The sequence below is a fragment of the Perca flavescens genome, chromosome 20, assembly GCF_004354835.1.
Source record: "Perca flavescens isolate YP-PL-M2 chromosome 20, PFLA_1.0, whole genome shotgun sequence".
NCBI classification, from domain to species: Eukaryota; Metazoa; Chordata; class Actinopteri; order Perciformes; family Percidae; genus Perca; species Perca flavescens.
In genome coordinates this window covers 19,414,492-19,427,187 of record NC_041350.1, presented here as the reverse complement: position 1 = coordinate 19,427,187, position 12,696 = coordinate 19,414,492, and the positions used below count along the sequence as shown (strand labels likewise).

At 41.2% G+C, this 12,696-nt stretch overlaps 2 protein-coding genes across 2 annotated transcripts in view; both read left to right on the top strand.

The window, feature by feature from the left end:
- spred1 (sprouty related EVH1 domain containing 1) overlaps window positions 1–2,955 on the top strand; it is a 36,685-nt gene extending 33,730 nt beyond the window's left edge. Inside the window, exons 6-7 of the mRNA XM_028566239.1 lie at window positions 1,692–1,847; window positions 1,941–2,955. Of these exons, the coding sequence (XP_028422040.1) occupies window positions 1,692–1,847; window positions 1,941–2,633 (849 nt within the window). The 3' untranslated portion in view covers window positions 2,634–2,955. The remainder of the gene's footprint in view (window positions 1–1,691; window positions 1,848–1,940) is intronic.
- Window positions 2,956–8,791: 5,836 nt separating this feature from the next.
- fam98b (family with sequence similarity 98 member B) lies at window positions 8,792–12,244 on the top strand. Its single transcript, XM_028566243.1, has 8 exons — window positions 8,792–9,017; window positions 9,235–9,383; window positions 9,481–9,609; window positions 9,709–9,881; window positions 10,687–10,767; window positions 10,897–11,013; window positions 11,146–11,313; window positions 11,740–12,244. The coding sequence occupies exons 1-8, from the start codon at window positions 8,941–8,943 to the stop codon at window positions 11,950–11,952; spliced, it is 1,107 nt and encodes a 368-aa protein (XP_028422044.1). The 5' UTR covers window positions 8,792–8,940; the 3' UTR covers window positions 11,953–12,244.
- The last annotated feature ends 452 nt before the right edge of the window (window positions 12,245–12,696 follow it).

Here is a 12,696-nt window from a genome sequence, read left to right as displayed (position 1 = left end):
TCTCTCTCTCTCCCTCCACTGTCTCCTATTCCTCACATTCCCCTGCAGACGCTGTGGATGTGCGTTACACCACTTGGTATGTTTGGAGGCAAAGAGGGAGCAAAGTCACACACATACACACACCATGTGTTAGCAGTCTAGAGGGGAGGAGGGGGGCAAAGCAAGCGGAGGAGAGAGAGAGAGAGAGAGAGAGAGAGAGAGAGAGAGAGAGAGAGAGAGAGAGAGAGGGGGGAAAAAAAGACGAGAAAGAGGGAAAAAAAAAAGAAGTCAAAGGAAGCATCTCTTAGCAACCACAGGACAGTAATTACTGTAGCAGCAACTGGGAGCAAACCAGATTTCCGCTGTGCGTTAAAGCACTGGCGTGGGCTCCTTTACACACAGCACTGACTAACCAGAGCCAGCAGCCTCCTCCACACACAGAGTAGAGAGAGGGAGAGAGAGAGAGAGAGAGGGTGGGAGAAGGAGAAGAGAGGAGGACTAACCCTGCCTTGATGAGGTCGGGGTGTGTGTGTGGGAAAAGAGGGACCGCTAGCCAGTGTGTACAGGGCTTGAATATGGTGCGATCGAACTCGTACGTGTGAAGCTACCTCGGCGTGTGTCCATGTTGGTGTATCACTGTGTGTGGGACTTGAAGAGAGCTATAACTTGAAGACCCTTTATTTTGCAGTTGATTTGGATCATTTTCAGACAGTTTATCTATAAAAGACTGTATTGAGAAAGTTTTTAAAATCATCCCCAATTCTGCTTATTTTCATGTAATTTGCATATGTTAGCTGGGAGATATACAGATGGTTGTGCTGAAATGATGCTGGACATGAAATATCACACAGCTCTTGATGTAATAACTGACAATCCTCCCCCATCTCTCATCACCTCTGCAGGCATGAATCATGAATAGCCATCCCTTTTGATGTTGTTGCCATGAGTACTGAAGTATTGGGCCACTTCTGTTGGATTTATAACTAACTATTTATTTTATTTCTAGAAATATGTTTTTGCGGTGTTTGTATTTAAAATTTTGTGTTTGATGCGGACTGTGGCATTACAAGATGTTATTTATGGACATATCCTTCTGATTGATGTCAACAGTGAGCGTCCCTCTTGTAATTAGGAGATTGTTTGGCGTGAGGTGGAAGGAATGTTCGCCCGGCCTCATACCGTTTCCAACATTTCTCTCTTTTTTTTTGTTCGCTACTTCAAGTACAAGTTTTTTTTAAAAGGCCCGTGTTTGGATATTTTTCATCATCGTTTAAATGTTTGTAGGAACACATGCAAGGCTGATGGGAACTCGGAGTTCTTAACAGAAGGGCCTTGAGTCATCACCACACCGCACACTCATTTGGCCGAGCGTGGGCACAGGCTGCCCCCTGGTGGTTACAAGTGGAACACACACGGCCTACACACCGCTCAAAACAGTTGTCAAGAAAACTGAATTGATCGACCATCAGTGCTTTTGACAATTTGATTGTAACATAGAATGTGAGAATGACAAGACGTTAAGGGCTTCAATCAATACTTATTTTGTCATTGTTCAGTTAAGTAACCTTAATCGATTGATCAATAATGTCAGATGTTTCTTTGATGTGCGTCCTTCTGAGGGGACACGCAAGATGTATCGAGTTCTTCTTCAAATTCATTTCCACAAACCATCTATCAAACTTAAATGGATGTTTTTTTCTGCATTTCCCCAGGTGTGTGACGAGCCTCCCTCCATCTGTACCCCGATGAAAGAGCCCTTCTCTCCCCTGAACAACGTCGTCTCCACCGAGTCGTTCGGGAGCTGCTACGTCCGTGCCCAACCCTTCGACGAATTCCCCTCCAGAAACCGCCGCTACCTGCCTCCACAGGTCTGCCTCTCATCCACACAACCGATCACATATCAACATCATTTCATTCACGTCGAGCAATCCAACTAATTCTCAATTTCTCCGCTTGTCAAGGTCTCCTTCAAGTCGACTCGTCATGTCAGTTTTCACATGGACGAAGAGGAGATTGTTCGCATCAACCCGCGCAAAGACGTGCTCATCCGCGGCTATGAGGACTACCGCCACCCTGTCATGTGGAAACAGGAGGCCGACCGCGAGGACCTGGACTTCCCCACCGCCTTCCACAAACTGGACAGTAAGAAGTGCGAGTACCTCTTTCCTGATGGCCCCTGTGGGGACTCCCACTCTGGCCCTGGTATGGGCATTGGAACAGGTATGGGGATGGGCAAGGACACAGCCATCAAGACTCAGCCCTCGCCCCTGCTCAAGTCCAAGAAGGGCCGGCGGCGGCGAGAGGACGGCGAGCGTTCGCGCTGCATCTACTGTCGGGAGATGTTCAACCACGAAGACAACTGGCGGGGGCAGTGCCAAGACGCCCCCGACCCGATCAAGCAGTGCATCTACAAAGTCAGCTGCATGCTGTGCGCCGAGAGCATGCTCTACCACTGCATGTCTGACTCCGAGGGCGACTTCTCAGACCCGTGCTCATGTGACACATCTGACGAGCAGTTCTGCCTGCGCTGGCTGGCCCTGGTGGCGCTCTCCTTCATCGCGCCCTGCATGTGCTGCTACCTGCCTCTGCGCGCCTGCCACCACTGTGGCGAGGCCTGCCGCTGCTGCGGGGGCAAGCACAAGGCCGCGGGGTGACCTAACGGCGGACTCTGGGACACCCTCAAAGCTAGCTAACACAGGAAGTGGATAAAAGCGGAAAATTAAAAGCCGGCATCCTTTTTTCATTCCCCTCTCAGACGGGGTGATATGTTGTTGATCCCCAGCTCTGAGGGCTTTTGGAGATTTCAGTTTGTGTTTGTCGCCGACAAGCAGCAGTGGAGGACAAACCATATGCTTTGTGGGAGCTCTGAGCACCAAGCTAAGTTCAGGAGCTTAATCTAAGGAGAAGAGGTGTAGGCAGCGTCAAGCTTAATAGACTTGGAGAGGTTACTAAACACACCTGTACACACACACACACACACACACACACACACACACACACACACACACACACACACACACACACACACACACACACACACACACACACACACACACACACACACACACACACACACACACACACACACACAAGAAAAACCAGGCCATAAATGTCAGAACTCTACTGCAAGAAATGTGTAACTTTATGAAGGAAAATTGTCTTTTGTACAGAGAGCGACAACTTAATGACAAAAAAAAACAAAAAAAAAATTCTGCGTTCAGAAAAAATACTTGCTGTTTGAGTATGCTAAAAAGGGATATGTTGTTGCTTTTTTGTGAATTTACAGTTGGGTAACAGTGGCCTTTCCTTCATGGCTTAAGCATTTGCTGACAATGTAATTACTAGACAGAGAAAAGTGCACTAGAAATGGTATCCCCCCTCCCCCTCCCCCAAGAGTAAAGGTAACCCTCTCAAATTCTTGTGGTACATTAACCACCATATGTAGTGTAATTTTAACCTTTGAGAGATGTTGATGTGGTGGTTGTATGGCCAATTCCTTGTTTTCCTTTCCATCGAATGTTGAAAAAAAAGAAACTCAAAAGTTAGCTTGTTTTTAAAAAAAAAGGTATAGCTTTTTGACATTCATTAAGAAGATGTTGAAATGATGACCTTGCTTTCCCGAGGTGGTTTAAAACATTTGATTGCATTCCAAAATAAAAAAGGGATTGATTCCATGATTAGAAGGGAAGAATGGTAATGACTTTACCATGCCGGGTTCCCCAAAATATTATATTATTATATAATATTTTTTTTCCCACATCATGAAAATAGCATTAGAACCTCTTGAACCATTTAAATTGAAACCAATGACATGACCAATTTCATTTACTCCAGTGAATTTCAGTTTTAGTCCAGTTATTTACTGCTGTAGTGAAATTGGTGTTTCTGTGTCTCATTTGTTATTTTTCTGCTCATTTTATAATTATTTGGGAAACAACAAAAGGCTGAAATGTTGCTCAACCAGCAAGTTTTGTTTCGGTGAGTAAAGGGGTGACGGTGCTCCTTGGTTAAATGATGAGGCACTTAAATTAGTTTTTTTTTTCTCGTTTTTTTTTTTATGTAGAATCCCTCAGATTTTACAATTACTCTGTACATAAATTTGACTAATTTAACATTTGATTTAGCATGGGGGAAAACCCTCCTGAAAGCACTGCTCTCCAAGCTTTGGTTGCAGCACCCTCTCTAAATTTCCATGTTTGTCCCATGAGTCAGTTTTTTCTTTTTGTTTTCCTTTTATTCCCCCCTCTGAAATGTAGTATTTCTTTGTTCCTCAAAAGTCCACTCCTTCCATATGTCTTCATTTAACAGGCCCTGGATGAATGAATGCATTGTTTTCAGGAATGTTGAGTATCTTAGCTATTTAAAAACATACAGGTGTTATGTATGTGTACGTGTGTATGGTGTGTGTAGCTCTTCATATGCACATGTTGATTTGGTGTCTTGTAACGTCACCACTGACTATGTGATTAGGGCTTTGACTTGTAACAGCGTCCTTTTTCCCGGAGCACCTTTGTCTATTGAACAAAGAGACGATCAAACTGTTAAAGGAATACTTCGACATTTTGGGGAAATTCACTTAATTGCTTTCTTTCTGAACGTTAGACAAGAAGATCGATTCCACGGTCGGATCTGTCTGTTGTTAAGCCAATTTGTGGGACTATTTCTTGGGTGGGCACAGTGACTTCCTGGAGTCCTGTTGTCAACATGAGTATGCCATGCAAAAACTCTAGGAAGTTACTGTGCCGGGCCAAGAAATAGTCCCACACATAACATAACCTGTAAAACCACAACTTGTCATTTTTACTTCTTTTTTTTTTCCTCTCTTTTTTTCTCCAGGTTAAATAAACACGATATAAATGTTAATTAATTAGCTTTTGCGATGCCGATAGAACAATTTGGTAACTTTTGAACAGAGCCGGGTTTCCCCATGTTTCCAGTCTTTAAGCTAAGCTAAGCTAACTGGCTGCTGGCTCTAGCTACATATGTAACTGCTCGATATGAGAGAGGTATCAATCCTCTCATCAACTCTCAGCAAGAAAGCAAATGAGCATCATTTCCAAAATGTCAAACTACTCCTTTAAGATCCTTTGGGAAACAGGGAGTCTAGTTGTGTTTGAATCCCATTTCCCACCCAAAAGTGTAGAACATTTTAAATTGAACAAAACCATTGGTGACTCAAACTAGTCTGAACAACAGCAAACTCCCAACAGTAATAACAGTTCAGTTTGGACTTCTGGCTGCAATAACCAATGAAATTATCCCTAACTAAGGCATTGGCATATTTGAAATTAGTGCTAATTGGGATTTACCTCAGTATTCAACAGCAGATTTGGTACAGCATCAATGTGCTGTTGCTAACAGATATGCATCTCCTCTCACCTCCTGTCACTCCTGGTTAAAAATGATGTATTGGCCCCTTGGTCTCGACATAACTGGATTACAGGAGGAACATTTATTTTCCTAATTCCACCCCGACCAACGCTCCCTTTACTTTCTATGCAAACTTTCTAACGTGGGAAACACATTGACCTCTCTGCAGACTGAGTCAGTGACGGGACAGGACACTTTAAAGCTATATAGGCAGATGACCAACCCCTGGTACCAAACTCCAAACAACATGTAAATACTTAACACTATATTTAAGTTCTGATAATAATCCCAGCTTTTTTGTCTTTGAAATTTTAAAGATAGAGCTGTATTTATCGTTGCTGTCAGCATATACTGTAGCTTCAATTGACAGCATTATGTACATAGGTCACCTTTTAGTATTATTTCACATTGAAAAGTAGAGGGCGTTTGTGATGGTAATGACTATTGAGCTTCTAATAGAGTTTCTCTCTAGTTTTGTACGGTAGAAGGAAGGATAGTGCTAACACGGTACAGCAGTGGCAGTCCACTTGTTTCAAAGTTTGTTTATATATATATATATATATATATATATATATATATATATATATATATATATATATATATATATATATATATATATATATATATATATATATATATATATATATATATATATATATATATATATATATACATACACACACACACACACACACACACACACACACACACATAAATATATATATATATATACATACATATAAAGCTGCTAGATACAATCACTAATTTTATTATGTTGACAGAGAAAATCAGCTATGAACGACTGTTAAACCCTAAATCCCCAACAGCATATAACCATGACGGTGAGTTTTTAGATGTTTGATTGCTCTGTGTGATGAAGTGGACACTTGTGCATGTGTGTGGGTACGCGACTGTTACTATATGTGCGTTCTTGTGTGCCCACAAGTGTGTGTGTGTGTGTGTGTGTGTGTGTGTGTGTGTGTGTGTGTTAGTTTCTAATGTGCTGGCTGTGTGCGTGCAGGGTTGGTGTGTAACCACATGTTTGGTTGGTTGTCATATTCTCCCATTGTGATTGGATTGCCCTGCATTATTGCAAGCTGAACCAAGGTTTGATGAACCTGATTAAAACTTGCTGGCTGAGAAGCAAAATGTAGGACGTGCATTTATACAAAGTGTAGAGAATGCTGAAATAACACTTCTCATTCTGCATTAACCAGCACAGTGCAACTTCCTGTCATGTACTGTATTATATATGCAACATGTGTCTGTCTGCTTAAATATATATATATATTTTTTTTTTTTGACCTGCATTATACAAGACTTCAGTTTTAACCACTTTGCTGCTAGTCTTTTATCCTCTTTCAATCTTGGAAATTGTGCATATCTTTGGGAATGCATACAAGTGTACATTCTTGACATTGTGTAGATTAAAAAAGAAAAAAAGCTATATAAACCCGTTTCTCTTCAGTGTATTGTTTTTAAAGTTACTTTTCACAGCAGTTGAGTGGTTATGTTTCAATTCTCCGATGCTTTGGTGCACTGATGATACTATATGTAAGCTTTTTTTCATCTTACAGCGCTTGATGTAACATTTATGTGATTAGTTCTAAATAGTGGAAGACATTTGTGTTTTGAAACTTGCAGTATAAATGGTACTACTCTTAATTATTCTGTAAACACTGCCTGTTTTCTTTCCCTTTTTTTCCCCTTTCTTTCACTCTCTCTTTGTGCATATTTCTTTCCTGTGCATCTATTGTTTTTTCTTCTTTAAGTTTCTTAGAGCCATCGGCTTTCACATCCTGACAACCTCAAAAAAGTGCCTCACGTCCATCCTAGTTTCCATTTTATAATTTAACATCTCTCGTTCTGGTTCTATTGGTTTCTACACGTCTAGGTATTTATCATGGTTCGAGAATACCAAGTATATGATGTAAAATGTATAGTCCCAATAACTCATGTCATAGTTGTATTTTCTTTATACAGATGTAGCTCGTTACTTTTCATAAATATATAATGTAAATATGCATACACATGTTTGTAACTGTTTTTATGTTACATCATACACTTGTAATTTGACATATCAAATAACATTATCATAATAAAATGGTGAGTTTTAATCCTTTGCTGTGTAGAATTCATTGTGTTTCTTTTGATCAAACAAACTTCCTTCCTCTCTAGAAAATACTTGAAGTTCAACACTCAGGACTGAAATCTCCAGGACATTCTACTTCAGCATTTCAAAGTCATACCGGTACTAATGTGTGTAAAATCCAGACAGCTACATTTACCCAGAAATATCAAGGATTGTGTGTTCTATCAACAGAAAATTGATCTGCAACAACTCTGATAATTAATTAATATGGGTTTAAGTCGATCATTGGGGGGATAGACAGATTGACTAATAATTAAAATAATTGTAAGTGGGAGATCTACTCCAAAGGCTTCAAGGAGGTGACAAGACACTGTATTAAAATGGTGATTATGTTTAAGGAAAATGTGATTTATACTGGCATAAGATTCTCATTTATATAATTTATCATGATTTATGCAGTATTTTGTATTCTACATTTCCATTTTTTCTGACCTTCTGCTTTTACTGCACTACATTTAACAGGGCACATTACGTGTAGTTGGAAGCTGTACTAGTTACTTTGCAGATTTTATTAAAATTCAATGAGATCATAAAATACTGCTTCTGTATTGTAAAAAATCCCAAAAATGTCAATTTTAGCTCAACAACAAAAAGCATTTAAGACAAAGTGTTACAGATTTGAGAGGATCCTATAAATTAAAAGGTGCTGTAGGTAGGATTGGGAAGATCCAGGACTTATTCAGGACAACTTCTCAGTCCCTCCCTCCTTTCAGGTAAAGCCCAAAATGTTCTTCTAAGCCCCTCCCCCCACAAGGGAGAATGAATGCGTGTGAATGAGCAGTGATTGACACACAGACCTTTCTCTTAATACATCCATGAGTTAGACACCCCCCCGGCCCTGATTGGTGCATCTGAACAGTGATCTGTGGATTTTTGCAAATCACACTACAGGCTGTAGGTGGTGCCAGAGGAGCTGGATTTTTTTAATTACCTGCTTCATGTAGTTCTACTCGAACATAGGGTCAGTTTCAGCAAATGTGACAGAAAGTTAGTTTTATAAGTCTTACCTACTGCACCTTTAATGTTCAATCTTTTAACTGCTTTGAAAGCATACAATGCACACATTTGAAGCTACACATCATTTTTCTGTTACCAATTTATGGAAAAAATTGTATTATTCCATAAACAATTTAACACTGACAAAAGCCATTCTTCACAGTAAATGATTTTGAAAATGTATCACATTGTAGTGCTAAAATCGGGGTCAAATTCTGACTTTTAAATGGCAGTTTCCTAAAATGTAGCTATTTCCCTAGTACTGGAGCGGAAACATTGCAGCGGAACCAGAGATTGAAATTCGCACGTTTCACTCCGGCTCACTTACGTGACCGGAAACTGCGAGAAGGCATGAGAGCGCAGCAGAAATGAATGGGTGTAAAACCTGTTTATGTTGACACTGTTGTACCCGTAACGTCGTCATGTTTAGAGTAGACTAACACATGAAAAGAAAAAGGAAAAAAAAACTCACGGATTCAGCGATGGAGTGCGACATTTTGGACTCGTTAGAGCAGCTTGGGTAAGCTAATTGCTGTGTTAGCATGGCGCGGTTACGTTACTTGTTTAGCTTTGCTTATATAGCTTCACAGTCCCCCGTTCGGTTCTCAGCCTGTGTGTTTATAAAAGACAGAGGGAATGGAATAGCTAGTTCTAAAAGTAGCAGGTCGAAACACTGCTTATTTTTAACGTCTGGAGGTTTCGATGCTAATTTGTCTGTCCTCGCTTACCTTACGTAGCTATGATGGTCCTCTGCTGGATGAGAAGGCGCTGCTCGGAGCCGCGGAGAGTGGCCTGTCCTCTCCCGAGTATGTGAACCTGTGCAGGTGGCTAACATCCACGTTAAAGCCGCTGTGTGATCTGGAGGAGAGCATTACTTCCGGTCCAGGTGAGCCACATCCATTCACACCGGATGATGATGCAAAAAAAAAAAAAACCTGTCTGTTTATCACATTCAACCTGTTTCCTCTCTGTCCTACTTCCAGACGACATGGACAGCCTTCAGGTGGAGATGAGCGGTTTGCTTAAAGAGCTGCACTGTCCTTATGACGAACTGGTTTCAGGGATCATCAAGGGCAGTGTGCGAAATACAAAAGATCATCTCAAGTTTGTCTGTATGTAATCACATCGTGCTCCTTATTCCCATCACTTTGCTACAGGCTCTGTGTGGTCACAGATTAATTCGAGAATATGATTCTGTGTTTCTTATTCAGTGTTTCTAAGCTCCGAGCTCCAGGCAGCACAGATTGTGAGGAGCAGAGGAGTTTCCAAAAAACACAAAAAGAATCCGGTGTGTCATGAGCTCCTGGCAATCTGTCAAACACTGAACCTACCAGAGCCCAGAGGACAGGACGCAGCAGGAGTTTTCTCTCAAGTCCGAGACAAGGTGGGACTGTTTGATACCGTTTTAAGTGCGTTTATAACCGGGCCACCGACGTGACACTACGAGAGTCTTTGTTGTCACCCTGCCAGGATGTGACTCAAGACCAATAACAAGTGTGTGTTGTAGTTGTGCCAACTTTGAACAAATTCATTTGAACATTGTAGTATTGCAAAAACATATTCCAGACCACGACTAGCCCCCTTGCATTGACTTCTTGTTAGGTTTCATATTGATTTAAAAATGTTTTATTAGCAATGTTTAAGGCATTAACTTGCTTTTAAATGGCTCCACAATTAGCCGTTTCTTGGCCACGTTCCTATGTGTCCTGTCTGCTCTGCAATCTGCAATCTCTACCGTTCAAATGAAAAGGATTTGTTTTTGGGGCAGTATATTCCTTTAACCCTTGTGATGACTTCGAGTCACATTGACCCGTTTTCAATTTTTTGTTTTAGATCAGAAAATATGGGACGTAGAAATAAGCGCTGAAAATGTGTAGAAGAAATGAAACGACATTTTAAAACGTTAGAAAAAGCAAAAACAAACTGTGAAAAAAAGGCGTCAAAAACGTAGAACATTTTTTTTCAGTGTTGACGGTAAGAAAACACAAGGGTTAACTATGGGGACCTTCTTTTAATTCCATCCCTACTTAAAAAATTGTCAATCAGTTGGCCAATACACTTGACTTGTTAGGCATACATTGTGTTGCACCTGTTCATTTGTTGTATTGTGCTATTTTAGATATGACAGCTTCATTGTTTTTCCTTGTTTTGTATAGTGGTAATGCATTACACCCTATGTGTCACTGTAGGTTGATAACGTACTTAAAGATCTTCCAAATGAAGCCATTGAAAACCCAGTGCTAAAGAAGTCTCTATGCAGTGAACAATGGGTGAGTAGGTAAACTGAAATGAACCACGTCATATGCACTTTTGTGTCTATATTAGTTTCTGGGTGTGGTTTGAATTAACTCATTGTGGTTGCGTTTTTTTTTTTTTTTTTTTTTTTTTTAACTCTGCAGGAGAAGTTGCACAGCATTAACACAGCTCTGTCTTCAGAGTACGAGTGTCGGCGCAGGATGCTGATCAAGCGGCTGGATGTCACAGTTCAGTCATTTGGGTGGTCGGACAGAGCCAAGGCACGTTTATATAATAATCAGGTTTTTTTTTTTTTTTTGCCCTCTTTCTCCATCACAGTGGAGTCTAAACTGATGACCATTATAGGAGTAGAAGCTGATTTAATGTTATTTGTGCCTTGTGTGGTTTGTTAGGTAAGGGTGGACAGCATGGCGAGGGCCTACCAGCCTCTGAGACACTCTCTGAGGCCACAGTCCACCGTTGACATGGCCAAGCTGCTGGCTGCCAGAGAAGACCTCTGCAACGTGGTGAAGACCAGCAGCGGCTCCAGCAGGGAGAATACGGCTTGTGCTGTCAACAAGGTATAAAATAACTTTCTCTCTTTTCCCAAACATGGCATCATGACTTTGCGTAAACATACACGCCACTTTCCTAAACGTGTATGTCTACGCTGTATACAGCGGATGTAAACATACACACCACGTGGCGTCGGCCAAAAAAAAAGAAAAGGTTGGGTTTAGGAAAAGAACATTGGGAAAGGCTTTAGTAACACCAAAAACACGACGGTGACCAACGTCACACGCTTAGGAAAACAATGAACGGTTGGGTTTAGGAAAGAAACATTGGGGAAGGCTAAAAAAAAAAATTAAATAAACTGTTGAAACACGCCAAAATGGCATACGAATTGGCGTGTCATACATACGCCACTTTATGAGATCAGTCTGATTTTTTTTCCAATAAATCTGATGTTTGGTTCTGACACATCTCGTCTTGTCTCTTATCTACAGATCCTGATGGGGAGAGTCCCGGATAGAGGAGGACGTCCCTCCGAGATAGAAGCCCCACCTCCTGAGATGCCACCCTGGCAAAAAAGACAAGATGGAGGAGGTGGTGGCTGGGGAGGCCGCGGTGGAGGTGGAGGAGGAGGTTGGAGAGGAGGGGGATGGAACCAAGGAGGACATGGTGGACATGGAGGAAAGAGAGGGCGGTACCAGTATTAATTTTTACTGACATTCTCTTGTGTTGGTATTTTTTTTAAGTGATCTGGATGTCATGTTTGACATTAACTTTGTTTTCTATGGAGGGAGGAAACCCTTTTTATCTGATGGCAGTGAAAAATCTCCATTTAGATTAATTATAATGCCCCTATTTTTTACTTTTATCAGTGTTTCATTTTGCTTTTTTAATATTCTCATCAGTGTTAAGTGAAAATACCATTAAAGGTCCTATGACATGCTGCTTTTTGGATGCTTTTATATAGGCCTTAGTGGTCCCCTAATCCTGTATCTGAAGTCTCTTTCCCGAAATTCAGCCTTGGTGCAGAATTACAGCCACTAGAGCCAGTCCCACAATGAGCTTTCCTTAGAATGTGCCATTTCTGTGTCGGTAGCTTTAAATGCTGTTGAGAAGGAGAGAGGGGGAGGCAAGGTGGAGGGTGGGGGTGGGGGTGGGGGTGGGCAGAAAAAGGGGAGGTAACCTTTCCCCTTATGACGACATATAGGGAAGATTCCAGATGGGCCCATCTGAGCTTTCATTTTCTCAAAGACAGAGCAGGGTACCCAGGGCTCGGTTTACACCGATCACCATTTCTAGCCACTGGGGGACCATAGACAGACTGGGGGAACGCATATTAATGTTAAAAAAAACATCAGTGAAATTTTCATGCCATGGGACCTTTAATACCAGAACATCATTACATTAACTTTTTTTGCACATCTGCATTAGGCCATAATATTGTACCTGTG